Source organism: Corylus avellana, chromosome ca6, assembly GCF_901000735.1.
Source record: "Corylus avellana chromosome ca6, CavTom2PMs-1.0".
NCBI classification, from domain to species: domain Eukaryota; kingdom Viridiplantae; phylum Streptophyta; class Magnoliopsida; order Fagales; family Betulaceae; genus Corylus; species Corylus avellana.
Window position 1 is genome coordinate 3,512,997 of NC_081546.1, and position 18,083 is coordinate 3,531,079.

Here is an 18,083-nt window from a genome sequence, read left to right on the forward strand (position 1 = left end):
TGTCTTTAGGGTCTTGAGTCCAACTTATCACCTGAAAAAGCTAAAATTGCACATTTAGCATCGAGGAGCGAAGAACTTTACCAAAATTTTCGGTGACTTTTTCTTTGTTTTGCTAGTGACACGTGTCAAATTTGGTGGTGCAAAAATGTACTTCAAAAGTTATATATATAAATGTAAAAATAATATGTTAATCGAAGATAAAAAATTAATTATTTTCAATCAACAATTATTGGCTCCCATTGTATAGTGTTACGCTGCTTCTTCCTATCAACATTTGCTTGGAAAATGGTAGATTTATGGGTTTCGCTTGTAACCCTTCCTTTTCCGATCAGTTTCTCTTAGACCGATCGTCTTCTTTCTCTTCTTTGTGGAAAAAGGTTAAAAAGTGAATATATGCCGCCATTAGCTCAAAACAGATATAATAATAATAAGTTAAAGAATATGCTTCCGTAGAATATTCATGTTCAATCTCAATTATTTTATTTTAAATAAAAAAAAAAATAGTTTCAATTTTTTTTAATAGGTTTGATCGATCGTTTGACCGCGCTGAAAGTCGGGATGCCAGTAACAGTAAGCCAACAAAGCCAGCGCTGTACAAGATTCCGTTTTTCCTTAAAACTCTTTGCATTTTTCTTTTCCTTTTTGTTTTTTCACATTTTCCCCCACTAACAACAGAAATTAACCTTTTCCACTACCCTTTTCAATCTCTTGCATCTCCAATCCAGAAAGCAATCAAAATGTTGAATTTACTATTGTTGTTGTAGCCTTTACAGGATACAATTCTTTCCTTAGGATTTTCCAATCATGTGCTTCTTCAACACCAGACAGGGCGAACTTTCTTTGTTCCTCCAAAGCCTCTGTTCAACGGTTCAACCCGACCAACAACCTTAAACCCCTGCAATTTCTCGTTATATATTTTCACTTGTGTTTTCGTTAAATTCTATGTACTGGTAGGACAACTCCCAGGATTGCTGAAGTAGCTGATTGCTTGGCTCTTCTTTCGTTTGAAGTGCCACCTTTTGCCTGCAGATATAGTTCGGGAAGTGCCCATCATTGCGGTGCGTATTCTTTGCCTTCAGTTTCATCCCCTTGACGTGCTTAACGTTAACTTTGCCTTGATTCTTGTATTGGGTTGAGGGTAAAGCGGATTTAAACTTTAATAACTTTGCTCACCAAACGTTCAACGCGTTTTATTGACTGGTTGGTTGGTTTTGTGTTTGCTAAAGCACATTGAGCGTTGGAGGTCTTAAATTGTAGCTTCTTTTGGACTTGGAAGTCTGCCTATATTGTCTTTCCAATCTTCTTCAGCACATACAGTGCTGATTTTCGCGGAAAATTTGATAATATGAATGCTGGGAATTGCTGTTCAAGATTTTTGAAGTGGTGTGTCTGGTGAGGTTTGCTTGTGGATTCTGTTTTGTGCATTTCAGGGCTCTAGTCTGTGGTGATTGTGAGAATTTGGATATTGGGATCTGTATTAAATTGTTTGAAGTTCTGGGGCTGGTGGGTTTTACTTGTTGATGCGTTACCGTACATCTTCAGCTTTAATTATTGGTGATTCAATCATTTGGATATTGGAGATTGATATTAGAGGTTCTGGGAGTTGTGGATTTATTGGGTTTCAGTTTTTGAAGCTGTGCACTTGGTCAAATGGGAAGTAATGGGGTTGATCATTTGTCAAAAGGCGTTAGCAACCAAGAAGTTGATATGGATTTTGAGCAGACTGGTAGTGTTGATGAATCAGTAGTGGAAAAGGAGTCTGCGGATGAACGGTCTAATGCAGGTTCTTTTCAGGAGGCAGATGATCAGAACAATTCAGTGCAGCAGTCGAGTGTTGATGAATCAGTGGTGGAAAAGGATTCTGCGGATGAACAGTCTAATGCAGGTTCTTTTCAGGAGGCAGATGATCAGAACAATTCAGGGCAGCGGTCAGCTTTAGAGATTTCTCACTCGAAAGAACTGAATGTTAGTTCTTCACCTCTAAGAGGTTAGTGTGGCAATCTCAAGTGGTTTCTTGATAAAAGACATAATTTCCTAATTGTTTGAAAGAATATTAGTTTCTCCTGCTGTTATTTTTGCATTTAGGAACTAAGAATTAAACTTGGTAATGAAGATAGTTGAAAGGGTCTAGCGTTAACTGATACCTAAGCTCCTGAACGCATTCTAGTTAACATGGTATACTATCTTCTTCACTGTGAGCTATTTGGCTGAGATATTTTGTATCACCAAATCATTACATTTTTTTTATGCAATGAACATAGGAGTTCTCTATCTTGCATAAGCTTTGTTTGGTTGTGGTAGGCCCAAGGTTCAATTATTGGACCATATAGTTCTACTTGGAATGTCTATCTTGGCACTGCAGTTTTGTACTAAGCAACCATTTAAATACGCTACTCCCGGGAGTTGTACCTGTCAGATAGACACTCAGATTGTAGTAGAGTAGAATGACATGTGATAAAAGGAAGGACTGGTTTGTGCTGCACACCTACTTTTGATTGCTTTATCTGTAGATTTGATTTTACTCTGTCTATACTAAATTCTTTTCATTTATTAGTGTCTAAATTGTGGAACTTCACTCTAATAACTTCAGCATTGGGCCCCTCTGCTTTTTTCAAAAAATTGTTTGTTAGAATTGTGGCCAACCTGTGGCATAAATGAAGTTCCTGGAAACAATCAACCAAATTATTGAATCCTTGCGTGGTTTATGATTGAACAAGATGTAGGACAGCAACCCCCCCTTTTTCAAGACCCCAACTGATTGTTCATCCCAATTTGTTGTCAAACTGCAATTTTATTAATTCCTATGATAGACTAGGAATTTTCAATTTTAGTTTGGATTGCCTTCTTTAGAGATTAGGCTCCATATTAGCTGAATATTTCCTTCTTAAATGGATTCTTTTTAAGTTTCAGTTCTCCAACTTTAGGAGATTTCCCATCTTTAGAATGCTGGCATTAGTTATACTTTCCATAGTTGGGAAAATGCCCATGTTTAGATTGATTATAGTATTTATTTCTTCCGTTTGAAGCCTTGTGTTTACCGTTGTTTAAAGAGTGCTGATTGTATAACAACTTTGAGAACGAAATATTGAGTAATAGAGAGAGTTTTTTCAGTTTCTTTTGTTTTCTAAGCTATTTGATAACTTGTTAATTTTATAGATTTGAAGTCGTCAAACTTCTTTTCTTTTATCAATCGCTTCCACTACAACAGAATAGTAAAAGGACTAATTATATTCTGAAAATGTGATAATATACTCTACCAAAGAAAGCCTTAATTCCTAATATATAATGTCACTGTTATCCACAACCATTTGATGAGCTCTTGCTCAAGTGGCATCTCTCCCATCCCCTTGTCGGAGCGGTGAGAGTGGATTCGTGCAAGACTCATTGGTTATGTGCGTGTAACTTACCAATAAAAATAAAGCTATTTGTATAGTGTTCATATGTTTTGAAATTCCCAAGTTCAAATCTGAGCAAAGTAACAGTTGAAAATATAGATATTTCATCATTTCAAATAATTATTTCATCTTTAATTTTTATCTGGATGGGCTTAGTAATGTTTCAATTTCATTTATTTATGTAATGGGTCAATTGTGAGAAGTGAACCCAGGACACCGTACCAACCACCACAAATGTCTTTAGTCCATACCATTATGCTAGGACAAAATGGGTGAATGTTTTCATTTTGTTTGTTGTAATACTTATTCCATATGTTGACTGATGTCAAAGCATCTATTCTTGAAGGCCTGGATCATTGTATCACTGCACCTATCAGCATTAACAGAAATCTGCTAATTGATGACCATGAGGTTTCATTATCTAGATCCATGACGGAGAAGAAGGAGGCTCCAAGGCATGATTTAAAGTTGGATAGACTGTCGGAGCGTGAAAAGGTAGAGAACAGAATCATGCATTGCAAGTTTCCATACTAGTTCCTATGTGAGATTGGCATTGATTATACATCCGAAACATGCATAACCAACATGATTTTGTCCTCGCTGTTCCATGCTGATTATGTGGATCTTAAATGCTGTCTCTGTTCTATTTATATGGAACGACATAGTCTCTGTTTTATGGCATTCTATAATGTATTTTTACTTCTATGCTTAAGAGCTTAAAAAAGAACAATGGCATCATAACTTGATCATCATCATTATCTAGTGATATAATGGCTACAATGGTTGAGGCTACTAGATATCCACCCCACCTCATTTATCAACAATATTGTAAATTATTAATGTTTTATTTGCTCTGTTACTCTTTCTAATAGCCATCCTGGCATTTTGATGACCCATTATCTGTTGAGTGTTTTTTTTTTTTTTTGTTGAGAAAATCATAACAATTCAGGTTCTTTGTTCTTATTTTTCCTTGCCCAGAGTTCTTGTCTTTGTGGTCCATGTATGGTCTTTCTATTTACTGATCACAATTACTTCTTGTGTTGTTCTTTTAGAAAAAGCTAATTGTGAACCTAGTCAAGATACAAAATGATGGGACAGTAGAAGTTGATATCACTAAAGGTGCACCAGTTGCTTCAGAGTTGCTGGAGCTTCACACTGCTGAAAGGGCACATATAAATGTTGTTGATCTCACTTGTGAATCGAATAAATCAATTCCCAGGTTGAAAATTGCCATTCTTGTGGTTGGAACAAGAGGAGATGTACAGCCTTTCCTAGCTATAGCAAAGAGACTTCAGGTATTCACTATCATTTGCAAATTTACCTTGTTGCATTGTCTTGTCAAGATAACTCTGTTCTCGTGTCACCAATTCTCGTGTCTTACGCACATACCCCTAGGTATTCATAGCTTTAGTATCATGACACGGTTTTCATTAATGAGTTAGGTTCTTCTAAAATTTAAATTAATGATCAAAGCATTTTAAGGTTACAGTGACAATCTGCTAACATTCCATGGAAAATTTGCCTTTTGTGTTAGTGGTCTCTATCTTATTCAGTTTTGTTGGTTTTTCAGTTGTACCTTTCTCACGGTGATACACAGATAGTTATAACACTGCTAAACACGAGTGCATGCAAAAATTTAATGGTGGAAAGCTAACAGCTATAACCTTGTCAAATTGAAACTGGTCTGATATTATTCCACTAGGGTAGGCACAATAAATCTCTGATGTGACAGTATCATGCTTCCCTCCGTAATTTACGGGTACCAGATGTTAATTTCTTCTCTGCACTATTTTTAATCAATTGATTTATTATTGAAAAGATTGTGTCTACTTGCAGGAGTTTGGTCATCATGTAAGGTTGGCTACTCATGCTAACTTCAGCACGTTTGTAAGGTCAGCTGGGGTGGACTTCTATCCTTTAGGTGGTGATCCTCGGGTTTTGGCAGGATGTAAGAGATCCCTAATATGGAAATTTCTGTTATATAAATGTTATATTGCAATTTTGTTTTTGGTGGTAAATTTGTTACTCGATTGCTTTGTACACCCTTTCTTTTTGTTTTACCCTGTTTTCTTCCTATTTTTCTATGGCCTTAGGAGCCTATACAGAAGCATTAACATCTTATTGGCAAATGTATTTCATTTTTTTTTTCTTAATATTATGAAAGGGTCAAATTTTTTATTTCTTTTGAGACTTTTTTTTTCTCTTGGTAAATCCACTCACCAACCCATGGGAATTTTGAACCCTGACCATGACTACCACCGCATATGTATGGGGGATGGAGGTGCAATTTAGCCCAATGGCCGTTGTCTACTTCTCCAGAGGCTTGTTCAAAGATATTATTTTCTCTTGGAACTCCCATTAACCCTCAATACTTGCCCCTTTTTTAACTTGTCCAAATGTGTTTGCTAGAGTCAAGTGCATTCTTTTTCTTCTTTTTTCATTTATGATACAAAATTTGTATTTCGTTACTAAATATGAGTGATTTTTAACTTTAGATATGGCCAGAAATAAAGGTTTCATACCGTCTGGACCAGGAGAAATATCCATACAAAGGAAGCAACTGAAGGCCATTATTGAATCTCTCCTTCCAGCATGCACAGAACCAGATATGGAAACTGGTGTCCCTTTTAAAGCTCAGGCAATTATTGGAAACCCTCCAGCTTATGGTGAGTTCATACAAAGTTAATATTTTGCCTCTTGATTTAACCATCTTGCCCTTACACCTTGTATCTGTTGGTTTTCGTAAAGTTGACCGTATTATTTTACAGAGGCATAATTATTGTGTCTTTAGCATATTTGCTGGTTCCATGTCTTCTATTAGAAGCTCTGCAATTGGTTCTGGATAGCCATGTGAGGTGTTGGCAATTCGTAATGTTAATGATATAAAGCTGAAAAAGAAGAATGATGGCAGTGGGATAACAGATCTTGTAACTACAAAAACTTCGAAATATGATGGCTTTCATTTTCAGTTCTTTATGGAACCAAAAGCTAGGTATAATAAAACATCTTATCTGAAGATATTGAAGTTCAATGACTTTCATCGCCAATTGTTGAGAATTAACAGATTCTTTTAGTAGTAAACTTTATGTGATTCATTTATCAAAAAAAAAAAAAATTATGTGATTCTGAATATTATAGGTGAATTATAGATGGCCTGCTGCCTATCAACAATTCATAACAGCCATGAATTTACCCTTCAACTTTCTATCTTTTCTTGTAGTAAAGGACACTCTTTCAATCATATATTTCCATAATATTGAATATCAGATTTTAACATGAGCTCTGGTTTGCAGGACATGCACATATTGCTGAAGCTCTTGGTGTACCCCTTCACATTTTCTTCACAATGCCTTGGACGTGAGTTTATACTTTTTCTATGTTCCTTGTGTCAAAGATAGAGGGTTTTTTGAGCATCTCACATTTTCAATTTATTCATCCAATAGTAATATGTTCTACCTGCCTCAAAGGATGGGATCCCTTTTCGTTTATTTTTATTCCTCAAATTTGTGTGAAATGACATTGATAATATATTTTTTACTTGAATAAATAAAAAAAGATTCCACTTTCACTTTTTAACACAAGTTTTGTTCTGGTGTATAATGCATCCATGAATTCACTTGGAAAACATCCTGGCATTTTGTGTTGATGATAATGATATGATGAAAGCATTAGACACAACAACCTTTAACAATAGGAGTCCAACATTGTATGAGGGAGTGGGGTTGGGGAAAAGATAGAAGCAGGGTTCTTTGTTACATAGCTTGGATTGGTGTTCTGTGACTGAATTGAATGAAAATCAAAAGAGTGATTTTGAACTTCAAAAGCATGTTATATTCATTGGGTGCTAGTTTATTTTGTCTTAATTTATATATTAAGTTATACCTTCTTACATCTATTTTCAATAGGCAGGCCGACTTATGAATTCCCTCACCCATTGGCACGTGTACCTCAAAGTGCTGGTTATTGGGTATGTTTCTAGTTAGTTACCACAATTTCATTTAGGTTGTGTTTGGATGAAGAATTTGAAAACTCTTCAGAATTTTCGAAATGAATTACTTTCTTTATTTAGATGAGTATATTTGAAAATTAAAGTATTTAATGGTCACAACAATGATGATAATGGGGTGGCAATGATTTGTTGGTGGTGGTAGTATGGTGTTGGTAGTGTAGCAGCAGGGGGTCAAGGCAGTTGTGTTGTGGTGCTGGTGGTACCACCTACAGTTGCAGGGGTGGTGATGGTGATGATGGTACTGATGGCAGAAGAGGGTGGAGGTGGTCGTGGTGGTACCATTGATTGCTGCTGCGTTGGAAGTGATGGCGGTGATGAGGACAATAACAGTGGTGGTGGTGTAATTTTGTTAGAATTTACATAATGATACATTCCCCACTGTAAATTGAATTTGAATTTCGGATGCTTGAAAATCCCATGTTGTTAAATCTCAAGTTCAAAATTCCACTAAATTTTTGAATGAACTTGTTATCTCAAACAAGAAAATCAACATTAATTTTTGAAAATTTCATTTTCAAGTAATGTTTCTTCTTAATATCGTTCATCCAAACACACCATTAATTTCATTGAATGAACCATTGGACTGATTTCACCAACAACCTATTTCCATTTGTCCTTGCTGTATCCAGCTTTCATATATTGTTGTGGATTTACTGATTTGGTGGGGCATAAGGGGATATATTAACGACTTCAGGAAACGAAAGTTGAAGCTTGCTCCTATTGCATACTTCAGTACGTACCATGGGTCAATATCTCATTTGCCAACAGGCTATATGTGGAGTTCCCATCTAGTGCCAAAGCCAAAAGGTAGGGGTCTTCTTGTTTGTACAAGAATGTATGATAATCATATCATAGTAGATGATACTCTTTTGGTTTAGTTATTTCATTCCATTGAAGTATGTTATATGGTTGTTAAGTGTCATTTTGCATACCATGCAAGGATGAATGTTTAGTCAACCACCTCATGGTCACTGAATTGTATTGTAACTATTGGCTAGTTATCTTGTAGTATTATGGTTTTACTATGTCCATGGTTTCTTTCTTGCTCTTAGAGGTATTGATGGGTTAAAAACTTATTTCCTTTCCAGTATTATGGTTTTACTATGTCCTTGATTCCTTTCTAGCTCTGAGAGTTATATATGGGTTGAAAAAACTTATCCTTTCCAAATACGTTCTGTTCTCTTATTCTATTTGGTTTTTCAAATATGTGGTTTTTTCTTATCTAATATGGACCATTTTATCATAATGGAAGTTGGACTTCCATATTTTTGCACTAATTGCTGTATGAGATGCAACTGTCACACTCCCAAAATCATATTTATGTATCATACATAGTTCTTTCACCCATAATTTTAGTTACTAATATTAATATTGGTTCCCTAATATGGGTATTGTGTAGTTGGTGCCTGGTGGAATAAATGTAAAAGAGGTCCTATCTCCACACTGCCCAAATATCAGTTCTTTTTGTTTAGTCGAGCTAGGTTATAGCTCAGTAATTAAATAAAATTCTTCCCCATTACCCTGCACTTCATCAAAACAAGATGACAACTTGTATGTACCAAACATATTTGCTAGCCATTTTTCTTGTCAAACTTTTAATGAATTGAAGCTTTTATCACTCTTCTCCACTCCTTCGTAAGCATTTTATTTTTAATGTTTTTGGGGATTCCATAACTTGCAGTGTCCTTCAAAATTTTCTATAGATGCATATCACATCTACTAGCTTAAGTTCGATGTCCTATGAAAATTTGCATTTACTTGGAATACCGAAATAATAACACAGTGGGGTGCTATCCAAGCAGTGAACTTCATATTTGATATTAATGATGGTATCTTTGTTAGAGACCTAGTTGACATGTTAGGAGAATGAAAAATTACGCATGCACTGTAGTCACTTGGTGATCTTATAATTTCTTTCATTTTAAGATGGGTCCCACTGGCAAGTACCTCCTACTTCATGACAGTATACGAATATACTCATTTACACATACTAATATACTTGTCAATTACGAGTTTTTTTTAGCTAAACTTCTTAGTACTTATGGTGTTAGTAATATATATTTGGAATGCCCGACATTAATGTTTATTCTTTATATTATGGCATGGCGAACTTAATCGAGGGTGACTTCACTAACTGTTTTGCAGATTGGGGCCCTTTAGTTGATGTCGTTGGTTATTGTTTCTTAAACCTTGGGTCGAAGTATCAACCTCAAGACGATTTTCTTCAATGGATTCAAAAAGGATCTGAACCGATATATATTGGATTTGGGAGCATGGTATGGTGACCTCACTAAACTGTCGGTGAATTTACTTATATTTTCATGTGTCATTTTTACTTGTCATTTGTAGGAGAGTGTTATTTCCCTGGATATGATGATTTAATGAAACAGTTTCCTGTGACCTGCTATGCCTTGGTCAAATCAGTAATTTATATTGTCTAGATAATCTGTAGTTTATCATTTTAATGTTTTTATTAATTTCTAAATGATGTGACTTTACTTTTGGACCTCAAATCCATCACTTACATTCTGAATTGGTCCAGACCTTTCAATTTATGTATGAATGAGACCTGGACAGGGCTTGACGTTATATTCCCTGGGGCTAGATTCCGTACATTTCATGTATACTTTCTTGGTTTCACTGGCAAAAAACAACTGACATTATAGAGGACCCCTGCAATAAACATGCAGGATCAAAGTCACTTTTCAACTAAGGTTGCTATAAGTACTTGTATGTAGTTCTTTTATAATTTGGCCAATTATATGTTGAAAGAAATCAGATATGAGCTGGTTAGATAACTTAGCAAGGCCTAAACTTGTATGTTCTTTTACCTGATTGTAGTGTTAGTATAGTAACTCAAGATAATTCCACTTGATATTGTTGAGAGATACTTCCCCTTGTTATATTAACCTTATAACTCAAGATCCTTCACATTGAGATGTATTAGCAGAAGCCCTGATACATGAAAAGTAATTTCACTAATACACGAATTACTCTATGGAAAAATTTAACATGAAATGAAATTTTGATTGTAACTTGTATAAGGACTGTTTATCCTCAAGACTATTATCATTGTTTCTTCTTGTTGTTTGTACCCATGGAGTGAAACTCAAGTTGTCTTCCATCATATCTCTCCATGCCTTAGCTGGAATAGTAGACTGTGATTCTTCTTGTAGTTTTTGCTCATATAAGTCCCACAGCTGTTTGAATTGCACATCGGTCTGGGTGACATATTTTGTAGCAGATGGATTCCAATTTTTTTCTTCTTGTTTTTTACAGGCCTATAAATGTTCTATAAGAATCTTATTCTAAACTTTTAATGGCATGCATCAGCTTATATTATTGGCTGTGTAGATGTGCTTTTTCTTCGTGAATTTTTTGAGAGACTATAATTGATAATGCTTTTGTCTGTTTGTTAAGCCTCTCGAAGATCCCAAGAAAACGACAGATATTGTATTGGAGGCATTAAAAGATACAAAGCAAAGAGGAATAATAGACCGAGGCTGGGGAGGTCTTGGGTATCGTAAGTAATTCCATTATGGTTGAATTCTATTATTTTTCTCACCTGTAGATGACATCCAAATTCTCACTGTTTGGTTAGAAGAACAAAATCTTGATTATAGATTGAAATTATCCTGAGACATAGAGTGAAGGAGTTTTTATTGTCTCCACTGTGGGAGGACAGATAACAACGTAACTTTTCTATGGAAGCATATCCTAAATTATATCTACTATAGAGCAATCTCATAAATAGAATGCTTACCAGATAAAGAATGGTAGTGGATAATATTCCAAAACTAAAATGATTTAATTTGAAAGAAATGAAGAATCAGTTTTTCTAATTTTATCAGCCCATAGTGGAAGGCCAGAGAATATAGTTATTCAGTGCATTCTTAGTAGAAAATGCAAACTCCATACTTACCCACCACTTGGCGTGTAGTCAAGTTTGAACCACCCAATATTTTTAGGATGCTCTAAACAGTTAATTTCTGTAGATGTGTTGATGACATGATAATTCAGCATATTACTGCCCCTGATCTTCTTAGCATTATGGTATTCTGGAGTTTTTGAGTCCCAAATATTGTATCCATGCCACAGAAGGAGCTTCAGTTTTTTCTTTGTTATATCTTTTATGAAAAGACTCTATGTATCCAAATTTTGAAATAGTTTTCTTTACATTACCCCATAGTTTCTTTATATTTCTGTTTTAAAAACCTACTCCACATTTTTTTCTCCTTAGAAGATTTTAATCTCTCTCTCTCTCTCTCTTATTCGTTATACTTATGTGTATCGAAAGACTAATCAATGTTACTCTGTTTGTCAATGCATATTATACATGCTTGTGTATTTAGGGGGTGCCTTACGCTTTTTAATAAAATCTGTATTACTTATAAAAAAAAAAAATGCATATTATACATGCTTGTTATTGAGTGATAAATTTTGGGAATATGTTTGTAAATAATTGTACTTTAGACAAAGTTTTGGTTGTGCATTTTTTAAGTGATAAACATGCATAATTACTCTCATATATCTTGCAGTTACAGAGGTTCCTGACAATATTTTCCTCATAGAGGAATGCCCGCACGATTGGTTGTTTCCCCAATGTTCGGCCGTGGTGAGTTTCACTCTATGTTTACTTAAGTGAACTTTTGATGTAGGTAAATGTAAGTACTGGACTGTGATTATTTAGAATTTAATGAAGTTTACACACTTTCCGGTATATAGCACCATTAGAAAAACATATCATAATTACTAGCTGCAGAGCAACTGGACAATTTGTACGTGATGATCATTATTAGTTTAAATTTTTGAGATAAGTAGTAATTTATCATAGTATGAATAACTAGCACTAAAATTGAAACTTGTTTCCACTCTACCTCCCACTTAAAATTTAAAAATTATGTGTTGAGCATCACTTAAGTGAAAGTTTAAGCCCACACTTGTAAGAGAGTCTTAGAATATTAATCAAATTATTAGATTCACTCATTCTTATTCATTAAAGTTTTTGAGATAGATGGTAATTTGTCAATTATTTAAAAATGTGTAATTGCATCACCTTACTATATCTATATAGTATAATGATGATGTTTGCTCCTGTTGTTATGAAGTATATGTCTGTAAAAGAGAACGTAACTGGAAGCTGAATTGCCACGAATATGCAGGTTCATCATGGTGGTGCTGGAACCACGGCTACAGGGCTAAAAGCTGGGGTAATGTACTTTTCGAAGTAGTATTTCTCTAAGATTTCTGACGGTGTCTGACATTTGAATTATATGAATGTTTCAATACCTTTGAGATATTATTGTCATTGAAATTTTGAAAGACATTATGTGAATGAGTCAAATTATATGATGTAACGGGAGATAGAAGTGAGTTATATATATGATTGCTTGCCTATTCCTTAGCAACATGATTTAACTTCAATTAGAATCAAATTCATTTCTTATTTTTTTCTGGGTGTATCTAATATCTAACTTATGAATTACAGTGTCCGACAACCATAGTTCCATTCTTTGGAGATCAGTTCTTCTGGGGAGATAGAGTACATCAAAAAGGGCTGGGACCTGCACCAATTCCAATATCTCAGCTCAGCGTCGAGAGCCTTTCAAATGCTATAAATTTCATGCTCCAGCCAGAGGTATCTCTTATGTCCATGGTTGCATCATACCCTGAAGGATCATATATATAATTATAAGGGAAATTATATATAAACTTCTTAGGTCAACGCGCTTTTTTTAAAAACTCTTTGGGTATTTTTTTTTAGAAATTTAGTCTTTGGGTCACTCGAAACTACTAGAAAATTTCATACCGTCAATTTTTGTTAACTGTTGCTAGTCCACTCAAAACTCCCATTTTTATCTGATTAAAATATTCATTTTTTATTAATTTAATTTAAAAAATTAAATCTTAAAAAAAAAAATAAAAAAATTGAAGGGTAGCCACTGCCACCCCTCCAACTCCCATGGGGTGGCGTGCGGCCACCCCATGGGTGGAGGGGCTACCCCAAACCCCCAATGGGGTGGCCGCGGGCCACCCCAAGCCACCCTAAATTATTTCAGTGGCTGCGAGTCACCCCAGGGTGGGCAACCACCCCTGGGGGTGACTCGCGGCCACCCCATTGGGGGTTTGGGGTGGCTTGCGGGCCACCCCTCCACCCATGGGGTGGCTCGTGGCCACCCCCTTGTGGGTTTGGGGTGGCTTACGGCCACCCCAGAGGGGTTGGGGGTGGCACCGCCACCCCTGGCCACCCTTCAATTTTTTTTTTTTTTTTTAAGATTTAATTTTTTAAATTAAATTAATAAAAATGAATATTTTAATCATACTAAACAGGGAGTTTTGAGTGGACTAACGGCAGTTAACAAAAATTAACGGTAGGGAATTTCTAGTAGTTTCGAGTTACCCAATGACTAAATTTCCGAAAGAAAAAAAACTCAAGGAGTTTTTAAAAAAAGAGCGTTGACCTAAGGAGTTTATATATAATTTCCCTAATTATAAAGTATTATTACAGCAGCCTTTGTCATATCAAATTAGTCATTTATTGGTGTACATAGCCAGACATTCTAGGATCGTCCTCAGTTTGTTCCGTGATTCTAGTCCCGCACATATAGTCCGAGGGATACACAGACATGTTTTGGTTCTCAATTAGATTTTAACATTTCCAGGTTAAATCTCAAGCAATGGAACTGGCGAAGTCGATAGAGAATGAAGATGGTGTTGCGGCTGCAGTAGATGCATTTCACCGGCATTTACCTTCAGAGTTACCCATGCCTACTGCATCCTTTGAGGAAGATGAACAACAAAACCCTCTGCAATGGTTTTTTCTACAAATTGGAAAGTTGTGCTGCCTGTCTTGTGGTTTGTAGAGTTCTTGCCGTATTTTGTAGTGTTTGTATAGTCGTGTCCCATTTTTTATTTGTCATGTTATTTATATCAATTTTTCCTTCGATTTCATTCATTTCATTCAATGGCTTCCCTTAGGGTTTGAGTTGACGAAATTTAGATACGAGTGATATTACAGGATAGCATAGATTTTTCTCCCAGATTGCCTAGCAGTGTTTGGCTTATTTCTTGATGTAGAATAGATATATATCAGTAAACTTTGGTCATATTAGACCATTTTGTGGGTTGTCCTCATCTTTTATCATTTGCTTTATATGATATTTAATATTCATTGTCCATACTTGGTGGTTTGAAAAGAACTCTTTTGATAAAAGAAAATTGCAGGTACTATTCACAACCAATTGAGGGTGCATAACAAATGGGAATTTTCAATTTGTGGGTTTATTCATGCTTTATTAGGCCTTACAAAGTAAAGGGTTTATTCAAGCATGTATCAGGCACGTGGCTCATCACACGTACGATCGAATAATTTCTTGAAAAGTTTGATCCCTTTCCACCTTGATTCCATGTAGTTGCTGGAACCATCTTGGGTGTAAACTCCACACTTGAAATACATGGTGGCTTTCCCTTTATCTTTCCCCACATACTTTTCTACGCCATCGATGAATACTCTCACTTTCCCTCCATTCACATCGTGGATAATGTTTACTCTGAACCACTTGTCGTACAGATTTGATGCCACCAACGTAGAACCATAATATTTCAAGTCTCCATTGTAGATCCTCAGCTGCAGAGTGGTGGCGCCCTCCGCTGCACCAAGGATTTGCGCTATTGCCACACCGGTGGTCCCTTTGGGCACAACAGCATACCCTTCAAACTGCCAAACTCCCGATGAGTAGTCATGTCCCTGGAGCGAGCAAAACCAAACAGAGTTAAATTATCACTTATCCCAAAAGTTTAAACTAAAAAAAAAAATAGTTGGTTTAATTAGAGAGAGCTCACAGCTATACGAACTTCAGTGCGTGGCTTGGTCAGACTGTCGGGCTTGAAGGGCTTGTCATTGCTGTAGACCCATAACGTCCGAACTCCATTTTCGTAACTGTAACGGTCCTGTAGGGGTACATTATATGGCCTCTGCAATTTAAGGTTGTCGTCTGTAAGAGGCACAGGGGTGAATCCATCGGTAGGATCAGCACCACAAAGGGGCTGAGGTTCAAAAGAGCTCACAAGAAGCAAGATCACTAGAACACTATTGCAGAAAGAAGAATTCATTTTCATACAAGTTCAAGAGAGCTCACAAAAAGCAGGACTAGTTTTCCGCATTTGGCGCCAGCAGATTTCAAGAGTGGACTTGTACTTTTCCAGTCTTTTGTTTGGCGGATTTGCACTTTTCCAGTGTTTGGTTGTTGGGTGTGTAGAATTCTATATAAAAGTTAAAAATATGAGAATTATCGCTAAAAGAGGAAAAAAAGAGGAAAACAAGTAGGATTAAATCTTGAATATTGAAGTATTAGAAACTGTGTTACAATGCTATCGGCTAATGAGGGGCTAACAAAAAAACTTAAGACTAAATAAGTAAGAGAATAGTTCATTGTAATTATTTGACTCATTTTTTTTTTTTACCCTTTTTAATTACTTCTGTATTGTTTTAATTTATTTTGAGTCTATTGTTAAGAACCTTACCACTTTTTCGGTTTTAGGATCACCAACTCTCTCTTTATTTCAGATCAGAAGTGAAAAGGAATGAAGGATCCGACCCAGGAAAAAGAGCTATTTTTTAAAATAGAAGGATCAGAAGTGAGAAGGATTAGCAGTTTTTTTTTTTTTTTTTTTTTTTGTAAAAAAGTTAAGATAAATATAACAATAGTTTCAATGACATTGTTTTGAATCATATTTCAACTAAATAATATAATTATATAAGAATTCAATTTATTAATTGTAGTATTTATATAGCAAGGAAATCTATTGAGAAAAACGTACACTAACAACATTAAGCAATTAATGCTACAAAACAAAATAAAGGCATTAAATAAAAATTCAAGAAGAATAATGGCTATACCTCTAGACGTATTGTAAATTATTTCTATATTTACAAACATGATAAATTAGGACAATTTGAAGAATTGCAATTGCTTTTTGAACAGTTTGTTAAATGAATTCTGATTTCTTGTTAGTATGTGTTTATACATTTTTTTTTTTAATTTGAAAAAATATTGAAATCAAAACAAATTGAAAAACGTTTGAAGTGAAACAAAAAAATTGTATAGACAGAATCAAATCTAAATTTTGAAATAGTTTGAACAGGAGGACGATCTAGAAACAAAATATTGAAATCAAAACAAATTGAAAAACTTTTGGAGAGAACAAAAATTTTACAAACGTAATTAAATCTGATTTTTGAAATATTTTGAATAGGAGGAGAAAAACATTTGGAGAGAACAAAAATTGTACAAACGTAATTAAATTTGATTTTTAAAATATTTTGAACAGGAAGACGATCTAGGAACAAACTGAAAAAAGTTTGGAAAGAAAAAAATTCTTCAAATTAAATGGAACTTTTTTTTTTTTCTCAAGAAGCACAAAAAGAAAAGGAAAGAGAAGAAAACCTTGTTGACGAAGATGATTTTCTGTTCGTTTGTTGTAGTTTGTGATGTTTTAAACTGTAAAGACAGTTAATTTATCACGTTCAATGGAAGAGGAAGCCATGTTTGAGTGAAAGTGAAACAAAATATTGAAATCAAAACAAACTGAAAAACACTTGGAGAGAACAAAAAATGTACTAACGTAATTAAATCTAATTTTTGAAATATTTTGAACAGGAGGACGATCTAGAAACAAACTTAAAAACATTTGGAGAGAAAAAAAATTGTACAAATTAAAAGAACATTTTTTTTCGCAAGAAGCACAAAAAGAAAAAGAAAGAGAAGAGAACCTTGTGTGACGAAGATGATTTTCTTTTCTTTGTTGTCGTATGTGATGTTTTAAAATGTAAAGACGGTTAGTTTATTACGTTTAATGGAAGGGGAAGCAGTATTTGAGTGAAAGTGTGAAACGTGGTAACTTTTGATTGTTTTTAACTTAAAATGACACTTGGCAGCATTTTAAAATGCCACATGTCACAATTTTATGCCCTCCTACTAAAAACTCCCCAATTATATATATATATTAGCTTAGAACCCGCGCTATGCGCAGGATTATTCATTATAATTTGATTTTAAAACTTAAAATACATCTCCATTGTATTTTTTATTATAAGTCAAAAAAATTGTGTAAAAAAATCTATCGTGCCTATTTCAATAGAAAAAAAAAAATACAAATACAAAAGGTTATTCAACAGTATATTGTTGAACATAGTGACACAAGAATATATAAATCACATAAAAATATACTATCATAAGAACCATATATAATTTTAGTTTTAATCCATATAAATTAAAACATATTAAAAAATTCTCATATGTGTAATTTAAAACCAGCTGAAATAAGTTAAAACATAAGACCCTTAAATCATAAGACCCATAAAACATATTAAAATATTTATTCTCATAGGAGTAGTTTTATTTCTTTCATCAAAGAAAGAGATAAAAAATCGTAGAAAGAATATTGGAACACAAAAAAACATAATGAACAACAAAGTCAGTTAAATTTACAAAAGAACAATAAGAAATTTGAGTCTTTCACTCAATATTTAATGCAATCAAATAAATCATTTCAATCTTTCCTTAATCTAAAAAATAAATTAAAACAACTTAAATTCGTCCCCATATGTGTAGTTTAAAATGAAAAGCATTCAGAAAAACAAAAAAACAAAAAACTAATAGAAAATTAGAAAAAAAAAA

General features: G+C 34.5%; 2 protein-coding genes across 4 annotated transcripts; one reads left to right on the forward strand and one right to left on the reverse strand.

Moving 5' to 3' along the window:
* Positions 1 to 593: 593 nt before the first annotated feature.
* On the forward strand, positions 594 to 14,530 carry LOC132183814 (sterol 3-beta-glucosyltransferase UGT80B1). 3 transcript variants are annotated; one of them, XM_059597252.1, is made up of 15 exons: positions 605 to 1,058; positions 1,227 to 1,987; positions 3,742 to 3,890; positions 4,448 to 4,690; positions 5,232 to 5,343; positions 5,891 to 6,061; positions 6,689 to 6,752; positions 7,305 to 7,362; positions 8,034 to 8,211; positions 9,550 to 9,680; positions 10,825 to 10,927; positions 11,943 to 12,019; positions 12,567 to 12,614; positions 12,893 to 13,042; positions 14,067 to 14,530. In XM_059597252.1, exons 2-15 carry the CDS (start codon positions 1,651 to 1,653, stop codon positions 14,265 to 14,267), a joined length of 2,022 nt encoding a protein of 673 aa, XP_059453235.1. In that variant the 5' UTR covers positions 605 to 1,058; positions 1,227 to 1,650; the 3' UTR covers positions 14,268 to 14,530. The 3 variants fall into 3 exon arrangements, with proteins under 3 accessions (XP_059453236.1, XP_059453235.1, XP_059453234.1); XM_059597251.1 differs by having other exon boundaries at positions 605 to 1,987; XM_059597253.1 differs by lacking the exons at positions 12,893 to 13,042; positions 14,067 to 14,530 and having other exon boundaries at positions 594 to 1,987; positions 12,513 to 12,602.
* A 32-nt stretch (positions 14,531 to 14,562) lies between these two features.
* Positions 14,563 to 15,538, reverse strand: LOC132183815 (citrate-binding protein-like). The gene is made up of 2 exons (XM_059597254.1): positions 15,247 to 15,538; positions 14,563 to 15,151 (listed from the first exon to the last, which is right to left on the reverse strand). The coding sequence occupies exons 1-2, from the start codon at positions 15,520 to 15,522 to the stop codon at positions 14,738 to 14,740; spliced, it is 690 nt and encodes a 229-aa protein (XP_059453237.1). The 5' UTR covers positions 15,523 to 15,538; the 3' UTR covers positions 14,563 to 14,737.
* Positions 15,539 to 18,083: the final 2,545 nt, after the last annotated feature.

Excerpts from the sequence above, each read along its gene's own strand:
- LOC132183814 (XM_059597251.1), top strand. The coding sequence starts at position 1,651 with ATGGGAAGTAATGGGGTTGATCATTTGTCAAAAGGCGTTAGCAACCAA. Across the intron at positions 7,363-8,033 it reads CTCAAAGTGCTGGTTATTGG|CTTTCATATATTGTTGTGGA; the intron begins GTATGTTTCTAG and ends TGCTGTATCCAG. Across the intron at positions 8,212-9,549 it reads TCTAGTGCCAAAGCCAAAAG|ATTGGGGCCCTTTAGTTGAT; the intron begins GTAGGGGTCTTC and ends ACTGTTTTGCAG.
- LOC132183815 (XM_059597254.1), bottom strand. The coding sequence starts at position 15,522 with ATGAAAATGAATTCTTCTTTCTGCAATAGTGTTCTAGTGATCTTGCTT. Across the intron at positions 15,152-15,246 it reads GCACTGAAGTTCGTATAGCT|GGACATGACTACTCATCGGG; the intron begins GTGAGCTCTCTC and ends TGCTCGCTCCAG.